Source organism: Phalacrocorax aristotelis, chromosome 9 (genome assembly GCF_949628215.1).
Source record: "Phalacrocorax aristotelis chromosome 9, bGulAri2.1, whole genome shotgun sequence".
Lineage (NCBI taxonomy): Eukaryota > Metazoa > Chordata > Aves > Suliformes > Phalacrocoracidae > Phalacrocorax > Phalacrocorax aristotelis.
Genome location: NC_134284.1, coordinates 11,742,920 through 11,768,688, shown reverse-complemented (window position 1 = coordinate 11,768,688; position 25,769 = coordinate 11,742,920). Strand labels below are relative to the sequence as shown.

The window sequence follows — 25,769 nt, the reverse complement described above, 5'->3', positions numbered from 1 at the left end:
TCTCCCGCCGCGCCCCCGGCGCTACCGGGTGCCCCGTGCCTGGCAGAGCCGCTGCCCGGGGTGGGGGCAGGAGTGAGAGAAAGTGTGTGGTTGTGTGCTTGTGTGTGTGGTTCCCCGGTTCCATCGGGATCGCTAGTAGGGCCGCGGCGTTCTGCTGCTGCCTGACTCCCCTTACAATAACCTCCTGATCTGGACAATATGTCACAGGTGAAGGCTATGCAGGAAGCTTACGGTTAAGTTCAACGTTTAACTGCTGAACTCACCTCGGCGTACGTCAAGGCAAAAGAGATGTTATTTCCGTGTGTTACTGCACACGTGGAAGCACTGATTCCCCACCAGGGCCTGGTTTCTGTTTCTGCTTTGCTCTGATGTGGTGTCTGTTCTCACAGGCGGCAACTTCACAGCAGCTCACTAATGACATGTGCCAAGTTAATAATTCCAGAAATGTACATGTCTTAACAACATCCCTAAAGCCCAAGAAGGGACTTTAATTTAGAAAGTCTGTTCGTTGCTTTCTGCTCATTAGCCATATCTTGCCCTCTGCAGGTGAGCAGGACAGAGCTCCTGACACAGCAGGGTCGGCAGCCTTTGCTCTTGGCATCAGCTGCCAAACTGGTGACCTTCAGGTCCAGTAAACTTTAACCTGGTTACGGCTAGTCTGCAGCTTTGGAGCCCCGTGCAGGCCCTTGACTCCTGTGCCAGAAGGGCTGCTGGGGGGGCAGTGCTGGCATTGGCACTGCTGAAAAACAATCCCAACAGGAGCTGCTGGGGCTGGCAACACCATGTTCCCCGGGGCCTGCTGGGCCCGCAGCCCATTCTGATCTGCAGCAGACTGTGCAAGAGCTGGTGGTCACTTTCCATGAAATGGCTGCCATCTCCCGCCTGCGAACTGCTTTGGAATGATTTCTTCTTTCCAGCCCCCCTGAGATGTGTGGTATGGCTCCTCTGCCTTTCAGCCCTGTGAAAATCTTGATTTGTGGCTTGAAGATTGGCGGTTCCCACCCTTGGCTTTAAACGTTCAGTGAGTGGCTTCATGGAGGGCTACGCACCGGAGTTGTGCTGACAGCCTAGTGCTTCAGCAAAAAGATGTTTGACCAGCTACCTGATGGAGCCACCCAGCAACATCCTAAAGTCTGCAAGCAAGTTGGGCGCAGGTCTTTTTCCGAGGTATCTTCCCATCAGCTTGCAATCACTGCATTAGCACTAACAAAAGCCTGCACCGTGAAACCAAATCTCAGCCAAGCTAAAGCACATTTCTGATGTCCAAGGCAGGGAAGACTGTGGTTCAACACCCAGAACTGGCCGCCTCAGAGGTTGCCTCAGTGCCATGCTGGCTGTGCAGATGGATCAGATCGGGGAGCCTCACCAAGTCTGGCATTTATCATGTCGGACCGCTTGGACGTAGCTGTGATGACCTGAAGCTTTAGACAGACCCATTTATTCACTCAAGCCCAAAAACCTGAAGTTAATAGCTCCCAAGTTTGTTGTTTTTAACATAACCCGGTAAACTGGAGCCACGTAAGTGACAAAAAAGTGACCGTGCAACAGTCACAGTAAAAGACCATTTCACCATGTTTATTATCACAGGCACGATCCCAGCATGCCACATTTTGCTGATCCAATACAATCCAAAGGCAACCAGAAATGCAGAACTACTAACTTCTTAAACCATTTTTTCTTGATGCCACTGTAGTAATGCCAGGGCACTGAGTCGTAAAGCTTGATTCTGTTATGGTTAAGATACCCAGTGATCTTGGAAGTGCTTTGACTCATCATCAGCTCAGCAACGTGGAAGTGTTGAGTAGGTATTGAAATAAGGAGACGTGTAGGCGCCTAAGTTCCCTTCATTTGCATCCTTCTAGGCCAGATGAGTTTGGCTGCTTCAGAGCTTGCATCTTGACTGCCTGGGGAATTTTAGTCTAATCTGATAGCGGAGTCTGCAGGGAGAGCAGCACAACGCTTACCTGAGTTGTTTGTGCAGGTCCGAATCACCCACACAGGTGTGTGAAGCAGCACTGGTCCCTAATGGGAGAAGAACTGCCAGGCTGGGAATTTCCTACAATCTCACTTTCTCAATAACATCTGGCCCTCCGGGATCCTTCTCTCTAATCAAGGAGAAGTGGAAGACTCAGTGACATTTCCCCCGTGACCAAATTCAGTAAGGGAACCGAAACTACCCCTGCTGTTAGACAAAGAAAATGTCTAGTCATGGAGTAAAGGGAGAGTGACAATTTAGATTTGGTTGTCGATAAATCTGTTTATAATGGGACCCTGTTCTGAACACAAGGAGGAGCCTAGGCTTCATTTCTCTTAGCACAGCTTTTGTTCCTTTATGTGTACATTTCTGCACACTCAGATATAACGCTGTTACATAAACTTATGTGCATTATTCCAACATACGGGCAATAATAACTTTTTTTCAATTAGGCTTTTAAAAATTTAAAACTTATAATCGCAATTAACATCACTTTGATGTTCAGCCTTTGCAGCGTCAGAATGCAACGCATCTCTAAATTGTCTCAAGAGTCCGCACGCACACGAGAAGCTATCTTCCTACGCCCGCAGCTGATGTTGGCACGGGTATCAGAAAGCTGATGAGTTTTAAGAAACGGTGGGAACTACGGTTTGGAGCATTTCCTCATGCACCCTCTCAGGCTCGCCGCAGGCCGGCCCCTCCGCCGCGCTTCCCCTTCCCTGCCCAGCAAGCGCCGTTCCCGCGGCAGCTGCTCAGGGAATTTCGCTGGCAGGAAGGCGGGGCACGCGCGAGGGAACGCGGCGGCCCGACACGCTTTCCGCGCTTTCTTGAGCACCCGGGGTAGTGGCGGGAGGGCCTCGCCCCGCTCCCGGGCCTCGCCCCGCTCCGCCTGAGGGCGGAGGAGCTCCCTCGCGGCGCGGCGCCGCTTGGACACTGGGGCGCTCCCGCCCCGCTCTGTCCCGGAGCCGGGGTCGTGAGGCGGAGGCAGCCTGCCCTCACGGTGAGGCGCCCGACTCCGCCGCGGCACGGAAGGGTTAACGGCCCACCCGCCCTCGCGGAGGCGGTTGGGCTCTCCCCGCCTCCCATTCGACCGGTGGCATGTTCCATTCCCCCCCCAAGGGGTAACCCCTCCTTCTGCCGCGGCGGCTCTCCTCTCCCCGCAGGAGCACATTAGCGGTACGTCATTTGCACACCCCCCCCCTCCGCAGGCTGAGTGGTAGGGCCCACACGGCGCCGCGCCGGCGGCCGGCCCACCCTTCTCTTCCCCCACCCCCCCCGCCGCGCTGGGCTGTGGTAGGGCCCGCTCCGCCCCTCCTCGCCCCGTGTCTTCCCCCCCCCCGGCGGCGGTGCGGGTGGTGCGTCCCGGCAGCAGCCGCGTCCCGGCCGGCGCCCGCCCCCTCCGCCTTGTCATTGATGTTGTTGTTTTTGTCGCAGGAGCCGGAGGCGAGGCCGGGGCCGCCGCCGGTGGCCACCGCAGCAGCAGCAGCGGGGCTCGGGCCGGCGCCAGGCATGTCGGTGTGCGGGGAGGCGGTGGGCGCCGGCTCCCTGCCCAGCGAGCTGGTGGTGCACATCTTCTCCTTCTTGGCGGGCCCCGACCGGCTGCGGGCCTCGGCCGCCTGCTCGCACTGGCGGGAGTGCCTCTTCTACCCGGCCCTATGGCCGCGCCTCCGCCTCAGCCTCCGCGTCTCGCCGGCCGAGCGTCCGCGGCTCGAGTTCCTCATGCGCAAGTGCGGCTGGTTCGTCCGGGAGCTCCGCGTACAGTTCGCCGCCGACAACTACCCCAGCGCCGGCGGCGGAGTGGGACCGGCGGCGGCGGCGGCGGGGGGGAGTGAGGGCGCCGCGGCGGCGGGCGACGGGGAGGCGCCGCCGCTGTGCCCGCGCTGGCTCGACTTGCTGAGGACGTACCTGGAGCTGGTGCTCTGCGTCCTGAGCAGCGTCCGCAACAACAGGTACCGCCGCCGGGGCGGCCCGCGGGGAGCCGTGGGGGAGCGGGCCCCGGGGGGAGCGGGCCCGCGCTTCTCCTCGCCTGACGGCGGCCTGAGGGGCGGCGGTGGCGGCCGGATGGCGAGGTTGCCCTAGAAGGCGCCTTTTTCGCTTTAAAATGAAACCTTACTACGGGCAGGCTTTAGAGGTCTTACGCACGGTTGAAAAGTAATTCATGTCGTGAGAAATCAGTATAGAGTGGGTTAAGATGGCAGCGCTGGTGCTTTTCTGGAGGGAGAGTGATGGAGTACTGCCCCGATGAAGCACTTCCACCTTTCCGCCTGTGAGGCGTTTTGTCTTGAAAAGCTCAGCCTTCACGCCAGCTCTCGTGTTACCTGCTGAACTGAGTCTGGACTCGTTTTAACGAGGAGGTGGCCTTGATGTTTGCTTACTGAAAAAATGCTTTGGCGTAGAACTTTCTTGGCACAATTGAACTTTAAATGATAGACGTCTTTTCCTGTGGCTTGGTCTTAAGATGTGTTTAGATCCTGCTTTTTCACGGACTTCCTTTAGCAGATTGGATAATTTCCTTAGGTTAGAGTTCTTTAAAATGAAAATATTTCTCTTTACTGTTTGTGGGTGAGGTCAAGATAAATATCTTTAAAAAAGATAATCAGATATCCTAATATGTGGCCTCTAGTCAGCACCTAGGACAGGAAAGCAAGGATATTACTGTTGGGTTATGATGCGTTTGGAAAGCCATGCAGATTTTAGGATAGGAGATGGTTAATATTCTTTCCGTCTGTGTGCATATAGCTTCACCTATCAAGGAAAAAATAAAAAAGGTACAAGTATTTCAGGGTATCTTTAGGATGAATTAAACCTTCTGGATGGCCTTTGGAAAACAGTCTGCAACTGAATCATGGTCTCATCACCACCCCTCATTGATTCTGGAGGGATTAGAGAGTAGTTTGAGGCCTTCCTTGCTGCTTTATTTTGAACTGTAGAGAGAGAACTTTAAATGTAATTCCTCGTTGGTTTGAGATGAATGCAAATGTGGTGTGTGAAGTCTCACTTTCAGTTCCTCTGCTCTGTTGGGCCCAGCAGGTACTTCCTGTGGCACAGCTGAGATGGCTGAGAGTTACAAACCTTACTTCTGAAAGTGGCTACTTGGTCCCGGCTCACCTTTAGCTTAATTTATCTCTTGCCCTGTGAATCCTTGTGTGTGTGCAGATCATCGTTATCTGCCTTGATCGGCCTTCTCTTGCCTTTCACTTAACTGTTGAATCTTTGGGAAATCCAGCTGATGTCATAAGTGGAAAAAATGTTGAAGCGATGTCAGTGATTATCTGATCTGAGATAAATATCACTACATGGACTTGGAATTTTAAAATAAATACTACCTGCAGGAGACATTGCCGGGGGGTTAGTTGGAAAAACTAGAATGCCCCCCTGCCCCACTGAAATATTAGGCCGTCAAAGTTAAATGTGTTGTGAGAAGGCTTTTGGTACACTTTTTCTTTTGAAAAAGATTAATTCTCCATGGCCTTATCTGAAACTTGTACAAGGACACTTGCTTTCTATAATTCCTCTTACAGATTCTGTATGCACAGCATGGCTCAGGACTGCAGTAAAACACTACGTAGAAGTAACTGCTTGCAGTACCTGTTCTCTGGTAGATTAGTGTAATTTCGGTGGTAAGCCAGGGGTGAAAAGTTTCCAGCTTTGAGAGGATTTTGCATTACTGTACTTTCTTGCTGTCTTCAAACAATTTGCATGCTGCTGTTTTGTTTTGAAATGAATAATGTATGACAGGGAAACACAGGGTACCTGGGTATTATAGCAGGCTTTCTTTTTATGAGCACTTTAAAAAATGGGGGGGGGGGGATATGGGATGATTTATATTAAATGTGTGACCATTTATTCAGATGTACTTTCTGAATAGAACCCTTTACAAGGTTTATTTTGATGTATTTCTTTTTTCTTGAAAGGTAACTACAGATAACTGATTAGTTTGCATGTAGAACATTGAATTTTATGTCTTTAAGTAGAGTTTTGAGATTGAAACAAGGTGGGAAGGAGGATTAATATATGCCAAATTGCTGCTTAGTTGTTATTGTGGCCACATGTCTAAACCAGAGGCATTGTTACCTGCCTGATGCTTAGTTTTTTGTCTAAGGGATGACTGCAGTCCAGTCACTTTCTCTGCTTCTGTTTATTCATCAGTAACTCAAGGATAATTATTAATTCCTTCTTGTGTTTGCTGCATGTCATTGTACGTGGGATAGCTGTTACGATTTCCAAAATAATAGAAAGGGCAGTGTTTTTAACTTCTGCAGTGGCTGAATCACTGTAAATGCATTCCTTTCAGAATTAAGTTTAAAACAGGATGGTTCTTTCATAACTCCTGTCAGCCCTTATGATAGCTTTTTGGCAGAGAATTTCAAAGAATTTCCATCTTATATTTCAGGACCAGGGAGGAAGAAATCTACTTTTGTGAAATGATACGCTGTTTCTTAACTGTGTAGTCTTGCTTTTAAATCTATTATTAAACAATACAGTAACAACCGCCCTCCTTGCAGGAAAAAAAAAGTACTTTAGATGGCTCTAGAATTCCTCGAGGATTTACAATACTGCAGGACCTAAGAAAAGTAATGGCTAAAAGTAATGCAATTTCTGGATGCTCTCTTGGGTAGAGGAGAATAATCTATATTTTTGCTAATAAAAGCATTTTCTGTACAACATAAAATTGCTAATTTCTAAGCAAATCTGCATGTTAAGTCTCTAGAAAAATATTTTGGAGCGACCTTTGCTAATTCTGATGGAATTAAGGAAATAACTACTTGTCTGCAATTTGGTTTAAAAACAACTGATGATATTCTGACAAGTATTATTGCTGGCAGCCAGTTATCAGCCAAAAAGGTACGTTCTGTCTGTCACATATTTGAGGTAGAGCTCAAGTCGCTGTAAACTTTATTTTGAGGGTGGCAGCATAGTACTCCCAAAATATTACTTAATAGGGCTGGAACCATGATGAGCTCTAAAAAATCTATAATTTATTTCATTAAAAGGTACTAAAGCAGCATTTATAGTGAGCTGTAAGTTTTCCATGAGCTGTTATGTTTATGACAATAAAAGAAGCAAAATAACAAAGTATATTATTGTTTAAACAGTTGATGTTCTACTTCCTATTTAAAAAAAAAAAAAAAGGCTAGGCGGGTGGGCGTAATGTTCTGTCGCAATATCTGGATGGACAAATTGGTTTTTAGTGGCTCTTAAGAGATCCTACTAATTTGTTCCTTCTCAAATTGATCTTTCAAAACTAACTTCTGGAAGGCAGGTGGGAGGGCAACAAACTTTCTGTGAGTCATTTCAGTGCATACAGCAGCTAATAAGCAACTGCCGATAGTTCAGTATGAAAATTCTGGGTTCTTTTATGTAACTCTGAAATCCCAAAGTGTGGCCTCTCCTCTAGCTGCCTGCAAAGGAAGATTAGGTAGTCATTCCTCCCCCCACCCTTTCCTCTGCAGTACATTAATTTGTGTGACTTGTTTGATCTTTGCTGTGAAAACAAAAATGCAGATTATAGTAAAATTGTGGTATCTTGATGAAGCATGGTATCTGTCTTGGAATTGCCAAAATTTGGTGAATTGCTCAAAACGGTAGACTGCATCTGTATTTGAGGTTTTCTAATGACTCTTTTCTGTTGTTTTGAGCAAGGCAGCTGAAACTGGCAAAAACTAGTATAATAATACAATATGTGCCTTACCGCTTTGTTTGAGTTGAATGTAAGCAAGGCTATTTTGTTCCTTTATTTTCATTGGGCGTTCAAAAAGGCCGACCAAGACTGAAGATGGAGCCTCATAACAAGTTCATTACTTTTAGTATGCTTTTTGAGATAGTGGAGAATAAATGGTTTAGAAATCCCCCCAAAACATGTGTTTTTCCCAGCTGTGTGTGTGTGTAGTACATAGGATTAAGACGCCATTATGACTTTTAGCAAAAGATGACAATTAACTTCTAAATAATTTTATTTCAGTAGCAATCACTTTACTAATTCTCTGGTATAAAGATGATATGTGAGCTGAATGCCATAGAGATTATATGACACTGCAAATAGTAGCAAAAAACTAATACTGTGTTGAACTGTGATCAGATTTGTTGATGGTAATAACTGTGCTGTGAATGGAAAAATAATTGGATGTTTTCATTGCTTAAATTTTGAGGCAGAGGACTTTTCCATGTGTTTCTGTAGCACATGAAATAGCAGTCAGATAGATGTTTTAAAAATGCGTGGGACACTAGTGAATAGTGTTTTTTGTGTCCTGTGGTTTGGTGGCTCTAAAATTAATACCTGCCTACAGTAGCACTCTCTGGGGGTATGAGTAGCACAAAACAAGACCTGTGTGTGATGTGAATATGCAGGTGATGCAAAATTGTTCTGAAGGTCCCATTTTGTCTCTTAGCTCTCAGAATTAAGTCACTGAGATCAGAAGATAAAAGCTTAATTACAGCATTGGCTGTGAATGCTGCCTTTCACACCAGGTGGAGGTTTCTGCTGTTTTCCCTGTCACACTAGACTCTCTCTTAGAGCTTTTGAGGAAAGAAGAGCCCAAAATACTCTCAGTGGTGGTGCCAGTGTCTTCGGTTTTCCCTGCCAAGCTTACTCCTCTTCAGTATGATCAGGCATTGTCTCAGTCAGATTTACAGAATATTGAGCATGTGGTTAGGGCTCAGTTTATATTAACGTAGCATCGGTACAGTATTACTGTATTTAAAATATTAAATTGTTAGAATTTCTGAAACAGTTGTAAAATCTAGGTAGTTTGCTCCAGTATTTGTCTGACTCGGTATAAAGCTTGCGGATCTTGCTATTAAGTTGTTGTTCACCTATAGAAGAAAAGTAGCAGGTGCAACAGTGAGTAGATTTCAGGAAAGTAGTGTATGGTTATTGAATGAAGGAATTTCAAAACATGTAAATTATGACTTATGGTAGATACCAATTACAGACTGCAATTTATACTTCATTAAAAAAATGTAAAACTTGGCTACTTGGTACTTCTCCCCCACACTTGGTAGAATATCAGCTCAATGTGTGGAGGTTAGTGAACTGGCACCAGAGCTTCCCTCCGCTTTGAGCAGTGTAATTGTATTGCGTGTTCCTCAAAGCTGATCTGAAATATTAGCATATGATTTGTAAGCCAGCAGAAATAAGAATTTATGTAACTCACTTAATTGTCAGCTACAGGTTAATTGGCATCTACTGTTTAAGATGAATTTTACTCATGTATCCATTTGTGATGAAACTGGAGTTTCTACCATGTTAATTATCAAGTGCAGACTAGTCCTTGCATGTTAGGAGTAAATCTAATTTACAGAGTGTATAAATAAAAAAAAATGTTGACCTGAAACTTAGTTAAAAAAATAAAAATCTTAAAAGTAAATGCCACACAGCTGCTCTAAAGCTGCAGTCATTTTCATATATCTCTTGCTTGATTTTTTTAGGAATACGCAAGATGCAAGTGAGAGAAATAAACTGTACGAGGGAAAGGAAAACTGACTGTCTAGTGCATTGAGTCATGTCCAGTATAAACTTAGAGGTTCTTCTTTCACTTCTTTTTAGGTATCCCTTTTAAAAATTAAAATTATATGTCATGGTGGACCACTAATCCTCTTTTGGTCACTGTTGGGAAATATTAGAACAGCTTCCCCTACTTTGACACAACAGAAATCAGACACTGATTGGGGTGAGCTTTTGCTTTTCCTGTCTGAGGTTTGTGTTGCCTCGATTGAGGCAGGTTTGGGGTCCCAGTTGTAACCCAGCTGCAACACATAAGTACTCAGACAGGGTTGTTTGTGGTTGTGTTCTACTCAGACATTAAATGCAGTATTAAATGTTAAAAGGAACAGGTATTTGATGTTTTTGTCTGTGACACTTAACACACATGTTCCAAGGATTAAAAAGTGCATGAAAGCACTGCTGAAAGTTTTCTTTATGATGCTGGCCTGCTGCAAACACTCCTGTGGTGACCTAAAACTGGCATTTGCTTTTACAGCTGGATTCAGCAGTTTGTGTAGTCCTCTTCCCCTTTATACTTGTCTCATTTTTTGTGGTTCCTTATGTGCCTGAATTCCAGGATGTTTCCCAAAACAGACTACGTGTTCCATGTAATAATGTGTTCTTATTGCCTGTGTTTGGCTTACCCAGAATGATTCCTCACAGTGTTTTAATTTTGTGTACAGATTCCTTTTTATTTGTTGTTTCATAGGAACCTCCAGAAGTTAAGTCTCTTCGGGGATATAAGCATTCTGCAGCAACATGGAAGTATATCAAATACATACCTCGGCAAGGTCGACCCTGATGGCAAGAAGATTAAGCAGTAAGTTATATTTGTAAATTATCAAACACATTAAAGTAGTAAAAAGAGATAACAGAACACAGATTTGCATGCCTCAAATACGTGACTGAGACATCTTGAAGTTTTTTAATAGGATGAGAATCTAAATTCTTAATTGAGTTGATTTCTGTTCCCACAATTTACGTGAAGTAGTCTGGTTTTGTGGCTTTTTTTTACCCCCCCTTCTCAGCAGGGTGAGAATCCTTTCTTTCATTTTTTCATTGTGTTCTGGAAGTGATATTATGTTAAAAGTACAAAAGGGGAGAAGAGATAGGGAGGGCTGTTACCAGCACCTCTACTATTCCTGTACATGAAAAAATTAGAAAAATAAGTAATCTGTGGTATGTCACAAGAACTGAGGATGTGTAGCAAGTAAACTTGAAAGAGGACATAAACACAAACAACTTCTTCCAAGTTGCATCTCAAAACTAGGTTATGTATTTGCAGAATTTCTGAAAGATCATAGCTCACAATGTGCTTGTTTAGTTCAGCAGCATATTTTAGCTTACCATAATTACATTACAGTACAGTTCTTGAATGCTTGTAATCAGAATAGCTAGTTCTTCTTCTCTGGAAAAGGTAAAAAGCTACTGACTTCTAGAATGAATTACCACGGAGGGAGTGATGTTAACTATTTTTGCTAAAACTATTTCTGCTAAAACTTTCCATACAGATAAAACCTGGATACCATAATTTCAATTAGTTTCAGTTTAAACATCTTTCTCCCAGTAGCTTGGGAGTAGACTAAGTACAGCCACTCTAGATCTTTGCTATTATTTTTAGAGTGTTTTTAGAACTCGTGTAGGTGTATTATCAAATCAGCGTGTGTATGTGAACACAACCGTCAAGCTAAATGTTTGGTCCTGGCTTAAATTTGTAAAACAGTGTAACTACAGATGTGGGTCACATACTGTGCCTTTGTCATCCATTACGCTTAGCATGCAGAGCTTGGAGCAATTTGGGATTCTGTTTAACATGTCTACTGTAGTGCAGTGTGCAGGTAAAAGAATGAGCTTTTACCGAATCAGCCTTTTTATAGCTTTCATTGTGGAAACATAAATATATAATCAAATTTTTGCCAAGGGGCTTGAAGAGAGTCATCGAAGTAGGTATTTACTCAGCTGAGTGCATAGTTAAACATTTTTTTCAAACAAATAACAAAAATATGCACATTTTGGAGCCATAAACCATTTAAAACTCATTATCTAATTTGAAGTTAGCCTTTTAGCTGAATATTGACCTTGGTACGTTTCGGTACTAGCAAATAAATGCTACTTCTTTTTTGTCTGTTAGCTTTGTTGGGATTTTCTTTAGAATAAAACGGTGTATTCGGTACCTGCTTGTCCTTTTCTAAATTAAAGGAAAGCTGGCAGTGTTTTATTCAATGTTCTCAAGTTCATCAGCACTAGCAGCAGGTTTACTTTGGGAAGTAAATCTTGATGGCTCCTTAGTCTTGCTGTTTGCACTTGGGGTTTGTATCAATTAAGTTGCAAAACATGGATACTGATAGCTAACACTGGAAGATACTGAGTGACCTTTGGAGACCGTGTTACTGGTAGTTGAGGATTTTTGGAACCCTCGTGGTGATAAACCTTACTAGGTGTTTCAGGAACTTCCCGCAATTAAAGCATTCAGGAAAGAAGACGTGACACTTTCTTAAGTCTGTAGCATTCAGCTGGGTGTAACAGACCATGTGTGAACGACAGAACAATTAGGATGCTCCCCCAGGTTAAGGCTGAGGGTTGTTCTGAGGGAGAGGAGGCTTTGGATTGTCTTTTCAAAAGTGTACTTTTGCAGTGATCAGCATGGGTTTGTAATGCTTGTTCTTTTTCTGTATAGCATATGTGTCCCTGGTTACTTTCTAAAATTCTCTTTACAACTTAGTTTGTAACTGTTGAGAAGTTCAGCGTAAACAGTACATTTGTCTTGAGTTGAACAAAGGGTAGTTGTTTAAATTTTTGGCTTTCTGAAAGCTGCTTCCCGTGATTGATCCGTGTGGGTTCAGATAGCTTGGTTCCAAAACAACCAGTTTAGCTTCTGTTATTAAACAACACATTTTGATTGATAGCCTTTAATTAAACAAATAGGCTCCATATGGACCTTAGTAATATGTTTCCTGTCCAGGGCCATCAATGTGCTTCAGTACTGGTCAGGTCTGGATTTTTGGGCTTAAACAGTAACTCAGCCTGTCTAGTCAGGCTTTGGTCTGTCCTCTGGCTGAAAGTGCCATTTTGGGCATTAATTGTGAAAGTAATTTATTTTGATTTTTTTTTTTTAATAGTTTGCTCCAGTATGATCACTTGTAGGTTTCAGATTGCTGCTTACAGGGAGCAAAGGGGGCTGATTAAGTACGCTTGAGGCCTCACTCGGTTATGTTGCTTTCTTGCATGTGCTGAGCTCTGCTTATATTTTGTGGTATTCTTACTAAACCATGCTTAAACTTCAGCTTTATAAGCAAGCTTTAAGATACCTGTGTGTAAGTTAGAATAAATGTTGTACTACATGCTCGGCAGTTGATGTAGAAGTTAGTATGATAATAAAGTAGGTGTTAATTCCCCAAAAATCACTTAATGTGTCTAAATTTCTAGAACACAGTTAAAAGTATTTTTGCAAACTCGAGTTAGGTGCAGCCTGTTTATAAAAAATAAGATGTATATAGGAATTTGCGGGGGAGGAAAAGCCCTGTTAGGGTGTTTGAAAAAATTATTTGAAATATGTTAAAATTAATGGCATGTGGTTTATATTGTGCTTCCTGCCTGGCCTTATATAAAGCAGGTATTAAAAACAATCCAAAAGTGATCGCTATTAAATATTCTCTATTGACATGTTTGATCTCCTTTTATTAAATTGGCAAAGAACTGGGGGAAGGTGGCTGGAAAGTTTCCCTAGAACCTACAGGTTGGTAGAGTATCAGCACAAATCTAAATACTTGCATAAATACTTCGGTGCTTGCACTAAAAAGTTGCTGTGTAGATAGCATTAAATCAGTATCTCTCTTTCAGAAAGTTTAGTGCAATTCCCACAGGGGAGAAAACTAACCCTACAGCTGCAGAGTTCTGTATAATATTTCTTTTCATTAAGTTGTGCAAGCACTAGGACAGTACTCTTCTAAGCTTAGATGTTTAAGTTGTATCAGAAGCACAATTTAAACAGCTTTTTAGTGCAGTGAGATGGTAGTATTCTACTGAGCATCTCAAAATTGATCTGTCATTTTTTTTCAATAGTTTTGTAAAATATTACAAGCACTCTTAAGATTGACTACTTGGACTATTGCAAAATAAATTCTACCATTGCTGCAATTATTACAGCACCTTTTGTAGATGTGTATGGTGCGGGGGGCGGGGTGAGTCTTTGTTCACTGGAAGAAATTACAGAGGTTCCTGTGGTAGAACCTTTTTCTTTGGGGGATTGTCAGAGAATTTGCCTTCAATTTAAGCATTGGCAGGAATAACTATGAAACAAACATTGCCAGGATCAAACAGGGCTCATCTGAACTGTAAAAGAATTCAGGAATAAAATAGCAAAAACTAGACTATCTGTGACTCTTGACCTGTTGTTTAAAACTGTGGTTTTGTGTCACAGTTGCCAATCCTCAGTTTAAAAAACAATGTTCAGAGAAGATCTGGAAGAACTGAAGTCTTTAAACCTGATGACTATACTAGGCAAAACCTTAAGAACTATTCTGAGGTGTTTAATAGATAAATACAATAACCACACCAACTTTTCCACTTACAAAGAGAAGTCAGGCCTTGCAAACCCGGTATATTCTTAGGAGAAGGAAGAAAGCACATGCAGGCAAGGCAGAGGATGAATAAGGATTGATCTTTTTAACTTTCTTACAACAGAGGGATTATGGGTCATCAAAAGTAGTAGGTGACAGGTTCAGAGGAAGCAAGAAGAGGGGGGAATCGCACTGCAGAGTTCTTAATTATTGGACATTAGAGTTGCTAAAAGCTTACTTGGCTTAAAGAGGAGCCTGGATAAATTTCTAGAAGTAAGGTCCCCGAGGGTTACTAAATACAGAAAGCCACCTCTGGCTCCAAAGGTTTGAGTTACAAATTTTTGGAAACTAAGGAGATATTTGAGAAGTATCCCTAAGTGCTTTCCTGGTTCTGCCGCGCTTAAGGTGTTTCTCAGCTGTCAGTCAGGATACTGGGCTAGATAAGGTTTTAATTTTGTCGGGACATTATCTTGATTAAAGATATGTGGATAAGAATAACAACTTTGTAACATTGTTTTGCTTAGATGTATGAAGCATACAGATATTCATAACAATAAAGGAAAAAGTGTTCTGTGCAAAACATTACCTAATTTGAGGTGCAAAGATTTCTGCTGATTTTGTACCAGAGGTGTTTACATCTTATATCTTGGTTTCATGGAACTGTCATAGCCCAGCTCGACTGCTTCCCTTAAATGCTGATCTTCCCTCCTGGCTGACCAGGGTTTGAGCTCAAACTCTCATGTGTCCTAGAATGTATATGCTCAAAGAATACTTGTCATTTGGGCGGGAGGACTCTTTTGGGCCTTAGCAGCAGTGGGATGAAGGCTGGAAAAATATTTATTTGGAGAAAGTTTGTAGAGTTTGACTGTACTATTTGAATTTAGTATTCAAAATTTTATCTTAAAATACTTTTGTTGTCTTCCTGAATTAAATATCTGACTTAAAGAACATCCCTTCATTAAAAAAATAAAGGGATAGGAGAGGTGGGATGCATCAGAATAAGTGCATAATACTCATGCAGCATAATAAATGGCATGAGGATTCTGGAAGTGCCACAATCATCTGAGATTGAAATGTTACCACGTCCAAGTTGTTTTGGTAAAACTTGAACCTGTTGACACTTGAAGATCCCAATAGTTGTACATTCAGGACTATTGAAAGGATCTTGTTATTTTGTTCTTTACCCTTTAAAGAGCAAAGTCAAGCAAGTAGTTTCAGATCATTCTAACTTATGCTCAGAGTCAACTTTCTGCAACCTTTTATTGAAAATAATTTTACTTTTCCCATATTGAATTCACAGTTCTGGAGAGGTTAGCAGATACAAAAAGCTGATTTTAAAAACAAGAACCTTGTTTTAAAAGCATTGCGGGTTTTCTCATTTGCATAACCTTAAGATTTATGCGGGAGGGTGTTAAATACGTGCTAAGAAATACATGAAATGAGGTTCATAGTGTGCCACTGTTTTTGAAAGACAAAGTACATAATTTTTCTCAAGATAGTTTACAGTTTTAACATTTTCAGTGCAGCGAAGGTCAAATTGCTGTGGGCGGTCTGCAGAGTCAGGTTCCAAAACTTGTAGTTCACAAGAACCATAGTAATGGCAGAATAAGGCCATAAATGAAAGAATAATAATAATTCTTGAATAAAAAAATAACAGAATGGTATGCAATTTGTAAGGCTAAACCATGTTTAATAGGATCATTGTCTGTTTTGTTTACTTGCAGAATACAACAGCTGTTTGAAGAGATATTAGGCAATAGCAGGCAATTGAAATGGCTGTCTTGTGGGTTTATGCTGCAAATAGTAACTCCCACGTCATTGTCCTCCTTATCAAACCCCATAGCCAACACCATGGAACATCTGAGCTTATTGGACAACCACATCCCTGGTAATACCACTCTTATCACTGCGGTTGAATTGGAGCGCTTTGTGAATCTGCGTTCGCTCGCTTTGGATTTCTGTGATTTTACAGCTGAAATGGCAAGAGTCCTGGCTGACAGCAACCATGTGCCTTTGCATCGACTGTCTCTCCTGGTCCACAGTGTTTCCATAATGCACAAGTCATTGGACAGTATGCCAGAAGATGAGAATTGGAAGGCGCTGACTCGCAACAGCGCTAACCTTCGGGTCTATATAATGGCTTTCGATGTCAAGAGTGATGATATGTTAAGGATTCTTAAGCCCAGTATCCCTCTAGAGAGGATTCACTTTGACAGCTACATCACCTGTGTTTCAGGGGCTGTTGTTGACCTCATATCCAGGCAGTATGACAAGTTCCTCACTCATTTCATACTAATGAATGATGTGATAGATATGTCTGGCTTCCCAGATCTTAGCGACAACCGGAATGAAGATCCACTTGTCTTATTAGCCTGGAGGTGCACAAGACTGTCTCTCCTAGCTGTTCATGGTAGGTAACATGTTGCACGGGCATAGTATGTGACTTTGAAATACTTTAAAACACTTCAGCCTTCATAATCACAATGTGTTTTAGTAGAGCAGTGTTCAAAAGCCTCCTGCACAGTTGCTATACACGCTGTTGTATGTTATACTGGTATTTTCACGTTTGAAAATATGAAGGCATTTGTTGTGTGTGAGTTCTAAACATACTTGTGGCATACTAACTTCTGTTGAGAAGTCACATAGGGTTTTCATAGACTTCTCACAGAAATGAGGATAACTAGGAATTGAGCATTCCAGGAGGCTTATCCTGAAAGTGCTCTGCCCTGTGCAAGTTCCACCAACTGGCTGGTTCTGTGAATGTGAACGCTGAAAACACTTGCTCCTTTACTGTGAGCTCATAGGCTGGCAAGATTAGATGATTGTGCTTCCTGTTTGTAAATAACATGGGTTAAGTGCCCCATGGCTGAGGGGAGGAAGTCTGTTACCAGTTGTAAGACTGCCAGCAGATGAAGGCTGAAAAGTATCATGTGGAGGGGGTTGCCTCACTGAGTGCATTAGTTTCACCAGTAATACCAGTGCTAGGTTTATTCCACCTATTTATTTGCCACATAATTGCAAATTTTAAAAAATATTGTGCATTTGTATTCAGTTCTGTCATCAGTACAGTACTTGCTAGAAGTTAGAGTTGTTTGGCAAATTCTAAGGCACCTGGAAATGAAATAATGCAGGATAGTTCTTTTTGTTTGTGCTGGAGTCAGCTTACCAAGACCAAGTTTGCCGATGCATGAAGCAGTTAAGTGATGACTCTGTATTGTGTTGCATAAGAATGGATGCCCATTTCCTGAGACTGCATGGGGGAGTAAATCTCCAGTCATTCAGCACAAACAGGAGAGACCTTCAGCAGTGAAGGTTGTACATTTGGATTTCCATTGGCTGAAGTCAGAAGGTCCTGCTGTATTTGCTAGAAAAAGTTTTTCCACTGTCTTGTACTGAAAAATAAGGGGAAGGGGGGAGGAGGGGGAATCAATTTGGCTGTCTCTCCTTTAGAGTTTCCAGGTCTGACAGATTTTGGATACTGGCACATGACCTTACTGCTCTAAATGTGGATTCTAGCAGTTTCTTTTAACATTTGAGTAAAAGTTTGAGAAGCTTTTTTTTTTTTTTTAACTTATGTGTTACCCTAAATCATCCTTCTACTACAGGGAAGTCTAATATATTATCAAAACTTAAAAAGATGGTAAAACATTTGAAAGTAAACTAGCGTAAGTGTCATTTAATATCAGCACATGTCTATTCAGTAGAGGGTGTTAGTCTGTGCAGAGTATTGGGAAAGCAAACACCTTCTATAGTTTCGTCTAGCAAACAGTTGTTGCTGCATCTTCTTTCTTTGGAGAGATGCTGTGTATACCTGGGGGAGAGAATAGCCAAATGTCACCCTTGCTCTGATGTTGGGATTCAGATTCTTTCCACTTCTTTTCTTCCCTCCTTGCAGCAGAGGCTAGGTAAGCTGCTTAGAAATGCCTCCTGATTTTTTTTTTTAAGCTGTGAATATGACTCCTCTGGTACTATATAGCATAAGCATCTTCTAGAGTAGCAACTGTGAGAAGAATATGACTAGAAAGAAAGATCTAGAATGCTGTGATGCTTCTGTACAGTGTCTTAGCCTCACACTTCCATTTTCTGAGGTTTACCAAAGAATTGTTTCTGGCTCCATATTCTTTATGATACTGTCAAGCTTCCTTCAGGAAAAAATGGTGGTTTTATTCAAGGTGCCATAATCTGCTTTATATGTAAGTGCTCAAGTTACAAGTGGTTATTGTTCAGTTTCCTGTGCTTCTCAGGATTTTTGGTTCTCCCTCTATTGCTATTGGTTTGCTCTGAAAAAAGCTCTGATTTACAAGTGGCGTTTTGGCTGCTGCTTGTCACTGACCAGGAGAGGAGCGGGAAAACATACCCTACGGACACTTTTCCTTGGGTGCTGCAAGATTCTCTTCTGTCTTTTGTGGAAAGTCATATTACCTTTCCACCAAGGTAGCATCTTCAGGAGCAGAGGAAAGCTGACTGAAGGGTATTAAAAACATTCTTGCAGAATGAAGGAAGGGTATGAAGAGTGTGTGGTGGTTTGGGATGGGGTGGGGACAGTAGGATAGTCAGAGTGATGTGATCTGGCACTGTGAATAAAAAGCACAGCCCGTCTATGGGGGCTGAAACCTGGCCCCCCCTTCTCCTTAAGAGAGGGACACTTCATGTGGATTTTCAAGACTTTGTGTTGTAAGCATATTGTGTTACCTGTGAGACTCTCAGTTTTATTCTGTCTGTGAGCAAAGCTAAAGTGGAACTTTTTACTAGCAAGGAAAAACACATTATGGTGTGCCCATGGTGAACTTGTAGTGAAGCAATCATCCCCTGTTACCTCTGAATACTTAGCTGGACAGAGGCTTTTTGGCTGCTGGAAGGTTACTAAGAAATTTCAGGCAAAACTTTTGAAAGGAGAGTTTATTTAAAATGAGATTAAGTTGAGAATAGGATGGTTGTTAGAGAGACTAGAGGATCTGACCATGAAAAGTTATATCAAAAGCCATATGCCTGAACCACAAGGATAGTACAGGGGATTTAACCACAGTTGTTGTTCCCTTTATTCTTACACTTTCCGTCAAGAATTTCTTCACTAAGTTCCTTTAAAATCAAGATACCTGGAAGGTGTTGTGAGCTCCTTCAAATCCTGACTGGGGACTGTCATTGTACAGGTGGAATTTTCCATTGGGTTTAATGTCCTACAGCCTTATTGACAGCTCCATCTTTTGTGGACAGTTGTATGGAGGTGAAGTATCAGCAGATGAAAACTGTGGGAATTAATACATTCCTAATGGTTAATATATCAGAAACGAGCCATACAGATGTGTGCAGGCTTCTTTGTTGAAAACCTATCCCAAGCAACATAATTACAGGAAACCTTAGAGACAAACAGTAGGAAAGAGTAAGAAAAAACAATAAAAAGTTCTCCTTTCTGTATTAGTTTGACATCAGTTTTCCTCACTCGTTAACTAGCTGTCTTATTTTGATACGTTATGGTGCAGAGCATGTTAACTGCACTGTTGAAGGCCAAACCACAGTTAGTTTTTCTTTCTCAGCAGTTTATCTATCCCAGTTCAAATACTGTGTGGACTGCAGCTTTACTTGGAATCTAGGTGGGCATCTCACCAAGAGGCTTAGCACCTGTGAGAGTGATGATGAAGGCAGAAATAAGCCTTTCCTTTTACAATGGAAGGGCTGACTTGGCAGAGCTCCCCAAAGGGGAAGTTCCCAGATCATCTGTGGTTTGCATCTGCTGCATAAGGAGGAGCTCAGCATTTGCCTTAGCCAGGGTACAGAATGCGAACAGGTGACTGGGGAGTAGGTGGTTTAGAAGAGGGATGCTGATATACGCTACTGGGAAGAGAGGGAAGCTTTGTAATTATGTTTAATCTCAGAATAACAAGATATATGTAGTCTATTTTATTTTAATACTGGTGTGACCTATTTCCTGGAGAGGCGTCTGGTTTGTGTGTGTTGGGGTTTTTTTGTTTGGTTGGTTTGTTTTGACATTCTCTTTTGTTTCAAGGTTTTTTTTAAGTCTACCTCTAACGCAACCAAAGCAAACTTCATATTTTTTTCTAGCAGAAGCACAGTTCTAGAAGAGTCCTTTTATACATTCACTTAAAATAATTGATTATTCACTTTTTTCATTCTATTTATTTATAGTACAAAGTAGATCACAGGACATTTGAAATTGTAGCTATAACTTAACTTGGAGGAAAGAAGTCTGCTTTTCTACAAATGGTGAGCAGACGAGATCTAGAAAAGCTTGGTCAAACTACCTGCAATATTTTTGATACTTCCTTATTCAGAATATAAAATGGGGCTCTACCACTTGCAACAACAACAAAAATAAAATAGGGGGATTCTGCCAGATGGAAGACAGCAAGATAGGTTGGGAAGGATGTTGAGATGCTCTGGTATTAAGTACTTCAGTAAAATGCCTTGTAGCAAAATGACAGAGCAGCTTTTTTTTTCCCCACTAGGTTACACAGTTTGGGCTCATAATCTTATTGCAATCGCTCGTCTTCGTGGCTCTGACCTGAAAGTTCTTGAAGTCACAGAAGAAAGCATTGATTTTGACCAAGGAGAACTGGCTGATCAGGATGTGGATCCAGTACACAATCTCATTGAGCAAGTATCTCTCGGATTGGGTCGACCTTGGCACGCAGTCATGGACATAGAGCTGCTCAGTGTCTTCACTGAGCCAACCCGTCACTTCTACAGAGAGATGCAAAGCTTCAGTGAAGGCATTTAGCTCCTTATTTACAATTCCTGTGGTTACATATGCAAGTAGGGTCCTATTATGTTTTTTCAGTAGCGTGAATTAACCCCTTTTGTGCTGTGTTTAATCAGTATTAGCTATATAGAATTATATATGTGTATTCTACTTCTTGATCAAAGAACGTAGTCGGGTATTGGTTTAGAAGCTGAAAGTGGCAGTGTTTAGGGTTTTCACGGTTAATGGACTCGTCTACCAAACGTTACAGAGATACGGCCGAAGGCTGTCTGAGGTTGCCGGCTAACTTTACTTTTATAGAGTAACTGCATTTTGAATGATTTTACTATGATATATATCGGAGTTCTGTGCTCAGGAGCCAACTCTTTTTAATACCCATATCCATAGTCCAGTGGATTTCTGTGCTGTCATTGTGCGCTTAATCTGGTAGCGTGCTACTAACTAGGTCTAAAAGGAAGAGAAGTCTATCCAGGGCTGTTCATTGTAAGAATATCACCTCGCTTTATTTCACGTGCAGATTCTGAAGCATGACTTAACTACCGTTCTCAGCTTTTCGTGGCTGTTAAGCGGTGGTGTGAAACACTAGCTTTTCAGGTGCCTGCACTTACAGATTCATTCCATAAGCTGTAGCCTTTTGGATTCCTTGCAAACTCCTCCTCGTGTATTCTCATGCTCTGCCATCTTCCTTAGAAGTTAGCTTTGGGCCAAAGTTTAAAAGAAAAGACCAAGAATATGCACTCCGATGAGGTAAAAACATAACAGCGAAGACTTCAGTACAAAGGTATACACCTGCAAACAAACATTAGTCGTGAAATCCCTAGCAACCGAGTCACTGGATTTTCTCTGTCAGCGCCTGTGTCAGCTGCCAAAGAATAGATTAAAAATGAAGAAGTGCCCACATGCTGGCAGGGGCAGGCCAACTTTTGGCCAGCCAGATACTGCTAGATTGTAATATATAAGGTCGAATTTCGACCTGTGGTACACAGCTGTGCTGTGGCTCAGTCAGCAACCTCAGAACTCTTAACAAACATGCACCTGTTTCACTGTGAATAGTGAATGTAAAGGAAGGAAAGGAAACAAATACAAAGCTTGTTCTATCACAGGTATGAGCTGCTATGATGCATGAAGAACATTCCATGAAGTATGTTTTAAAATCTTGTTATATCTGAGAGGCTTTAAAAGCCGATTTAACTGTTTCAGGGCAACCGCGGTACAGACGTGGTCTCTGTGAGACTTCCACCTGACCCCAGTTTTAAGTGGTACGAATGTTGTGCATTTAATGTTTAAAGGACAGTCTGCAATAATAAAGTAAGTGGCCAACGTGGGTGCCCAGCAGTGCTGAGACCTGGCTGCTATATTGTAAGCTTTGGAAAACACAATTTATGCAACAGATGTCCAGATATGATTCTATTTATGGAAAAAGTTTATATGTGTTTTACAAATGGTTTTACCATCTTATATTAAAATGACCTTTTGACAGGTGTGCGCTGTTTTGTCTCCAGTGAGCACATACCATGCGGATTTTATATGTACATCAGTAGAGTGAATCCACTGGCACAGTGTGTGTATATGCCAGATGTGGTGAGATTTTATCTTATAAATGTGATCAGATAAAAAAAAAAACTCCTGACAGAAAATGTAAGGAAACCAGCTGAATGTTTGAATTGATGACTGATGTTGTATGGTTTATGTTAAATGTATATTCTTTTAATCAATGAATAAAGCATTAAAAATTGATCACTGTATAAAATATTTTATTGTATCAGCATGAAGATTCTTAGAATTAAAACGCAACATCATTCATAAGCTGTGTATAACTGGTAGCTCCCGTTGTGTTTAGGTCAACAAAAGAGTCTAAAATAAGCCGTACAGTAATTTTCTTAATTTGGCTGAATTTTGTCAACTTTTTTGGGGGGGTGGAGGAAGGGGAAGGATGCTTTGCTAAAGATCAGACGATCAGACCAGTTAGCACAAACAGTATATCATGATATGACTTATTAGGCTGATACAGTAAACTGTGGATTGTAGAATATAGCAAACTATTTTTGAGAAATTCTTGCATCCGTTGCAATTGCTTAAATCAAAATATAATGTGCTGAAGAAAATGTGTAGTACTTCTTTGGTGTCCCACTATTAAATAGATTATGAATACCTGCAATGCTTCGGTTTGACGTTTTATCCGTACTCAAGAGTACGTAGCCGTGCATTCTGAATGAAAACTGCCGATGTCTGGTAAGCTGTTGACGAGCTGCCCTGCCCTGCCCTGCCCTGCAGTGGCTGATGGTGCTGTGAGAATTGTCTGAGTGGCTGTTCAGTGTGTGCGTGCCCAGCATGGATTTCATTTGAGCTTCTGAACATCATTTTACGATGGTCCAAACCGCTACCAGGCGTGAGAATCACACTGCTTGTGGTTTAAAGTCTCCTAGATCTTCTGGATTTGGTGTGCAGGATCATTTGCTGACTTGCTGAAGAGATGCTGCGGGTAACAAAGATAAGGTAAACACAGTTACAGCTTTTAATATTCCAGTAAAGTGAAATAAGGGGACTTGGTCTCAGTGCCTTTCAGGGCTCGGCCTCAGGAGGGAGGTTTATGTAGCAGTTAAAATCCGATAGCGATTGTTCAGCATCACCCGGACCTTAAATTTGGTCTTAAAGTGATCAAGATTTCTGGCTTTTTCTGTGCAACCTCCTGAAGCAAATGCTGCATCTTCTGGCTTAAACACAGTTGCGGGATGTTCGTTTTGTCTCTGCAGACTGCTGTGTTTCTATGGAGAACCGCCTCACTTCAGTTGGGAAGTAACTTGTTTACCTTTCTGTTATGTAAAGGAGTTTTTCTTTTTAGTCTAACCTATTTTCTGCTTTGTTTTTAAATAAGTTAATCTTGAAAGGTAAGATAAGGAGCAGGAGAAACAGGCTGCTTCGCTGAGGTAGAGCTGTGCGGTCCTTTCACTTGCCACAGTGCCTGAGGTGGGCCGTGTCGGTGGGTGCCCGCGGTTGGTGCACCAGATCCGATTTTCCATACGGTCTGAAGTCTAATCACGGGGTGTGGCTCATGTTCCAGGTACGGAGTCAATGTATTTAATACATCCAGGCTACTGTAATTTCCCTTTCTTCCCAAGTACAGGGAGTCCAGTAAGGCACGAGTGTGTGGTGAAGCTCGTACCTTGAGCAGTGTTGGAGAAATACACCTTGGATTGTCCTGTTGTCTTAGGAATAAAGAAAAGTTGTTTTGTTGTTTGTATTTTTAGCAATAATCTGAATTCGTGATACCAGGATGAAGGGATTCAAGCTGAGGCAATTTGAAATCAAGTGTTAGGAAACTGAGATGGTCCTAACGTGAAGGCATGCCAGTGTTGGGAGCAGGGCCTTACAAACGCTGTGGAATATCTTTGAGCTTGCGTAATCGCAACTGCGATTTTAAATTTTGTCTTTGTTTTTCCTAAAGAGACAGCGATGTCAAGTTAGTCGTGCTACATTCTATATTTAGCAGGAGGCACTTGGAATGTAAGCCCTTAATTGCTAAAACTGGATTGCTTTTTCTTTGGGGGGGATGGGGGACATCCCCATGTAAGCACTTGGGTGACCCCTCTTGGTTAAACATACCTAAATACATCTGGCAGGTTACTACACCCTGCTTCCGGCTGCATAAATCTGAGCTTGTTTTTAAATTGCTTGCCTGCAAATAAAATTTGGGGCTATTACTGGGGGCGGGGGGGAAAGTCTGAAATTACTCCATTTCCTCTGTGGGATGATGTCATTGCCCTGCATTATTGTAGTCCAGCTAACTTGTTTTGCCTGCAGCTTCCACTGTCATTGTGGCCGTAGAGTAGATTGTTGTGGTGGAGGAAGAATTGATTTTCGTAGACAGTTAACTTAGTTACAAGCTAGAACAAATATTTAACCCACACAGAGAAAATTTGTGTTTGTTTAGCAAATATTGTTACATTCATGAGTAGTTTGCAAGCCTGAATGGGAGCTGGGGGGATGGGGTGGGGGGCAGGGGGAGGGTTCTTACCGCAGCAGAGTGAGCAAGTGAAGGGCCTCTGCTCTCCACGGGCTCTGTACGGGGCGAGGTGAGCAGTGGCAGCTCTGGTGGGTCCTAGGACTCATACCGAGGGCAAGGGTGAAACAGTAGCTCCTTTTAGAATCCGGTGAAGTCTTTCAGGCAAATTTAGAGCCTTTAGAAAGCAACTAGTTGGCTAAAAGTAATGCAACAGCTGAATTAAGCTAAATAGCAGTTAAAATAATTCAATGAGGATGATGCTTTAAAATGCCTGTTGTCACATTTGTCCTTGGACATCTCCAGTACAAAGGCTTCCCTAAAGGCCTTTGAGGCCTTGACCAGGAGAAGAAAATTGCAGCGATGTGCGACGGAGGAGTTTTGCAGCTGAAATAAGCCTATGTGGAACTAATGGCAGGAGCAGGAGCACTGCCCTCCCTTGGCAGACTCAGCCTAAGCAGTTACAAAAAAAGTGGGCTGGATATATATTTTTTTTTTGCAAGGTCTAATTACGGGGCGTGGTGGCTGCATTTCTATTAAAGGCTGAATCTGTGGTGGGTGTGGGTGTGCGCACAGAATGGGGCGGGGGGGTGGCTGTTGAACTGCCCCCTGCTGCTACTGCTGGGGGCACTCGCTAAAAACAGTGTCCTTTATTTACCTCCAAGGGCCCCTTACCAAATGAGGATATTGTGAGGAATTAGATGGTTTTCAAGTTGAAGCTAAATCGACAGAAGACCTAATAGCTTCTGGCAGAAGCTTTTAAATCGTACGATAGTCAGTAAAAAGGGAGCCAGGCTCCGTCCGGATCCAGCACAGCATCGAACTGCCTGTGCCCTGGCTGCAGGTGAGTGCCCCGTCCTTGTGGCCATCGCCACAAGGGAAAAAGCAAAGCAGTGGATGAGACAAGAGCTTTTATAGGCATGAAATTATCACTGCTGCAGTTTGCCACTTCTTTCTTTTAACTCTGCTCTTTTTGTGAAGCCTAGTAATTGCTACAAAATGTGCATGGACAGAATCCATGTCAAATTGTTTGT

The 25,769-nt window shown here is 42.5% G+C and overlaps 1 protein-coding gene across 1 annotated transcript; it reads left to right on the top strand.

The window, feature by feature from the left end:
- Nucleotides 1-3,303: 3,303 nt before the first annotated feature.
- Nucleotides 3,304-22,888, top strand: FBXO33 (F-box protein 33). The gene is made up of 4 exons (XM_075103474.1): nt 3,304-3,924; nt 10,168-10,278; nt 15,742-16,427; nt 20,482-22,888. The coding sequence occupies exons 1-4, from the start codon at nt 3,389-3,391 to the stop codon at nt 20,751-20,753; spliced, it is 1,605 nt and encodes a 534-aa protein (XP_074959575.1). The 5' UTR covers nt 3,304-3,388; the 3' UTR covers nt 20,754-22,888.
- Nucleotides 22,889-25,769: the final 2,881 nt, after the last annotated feature.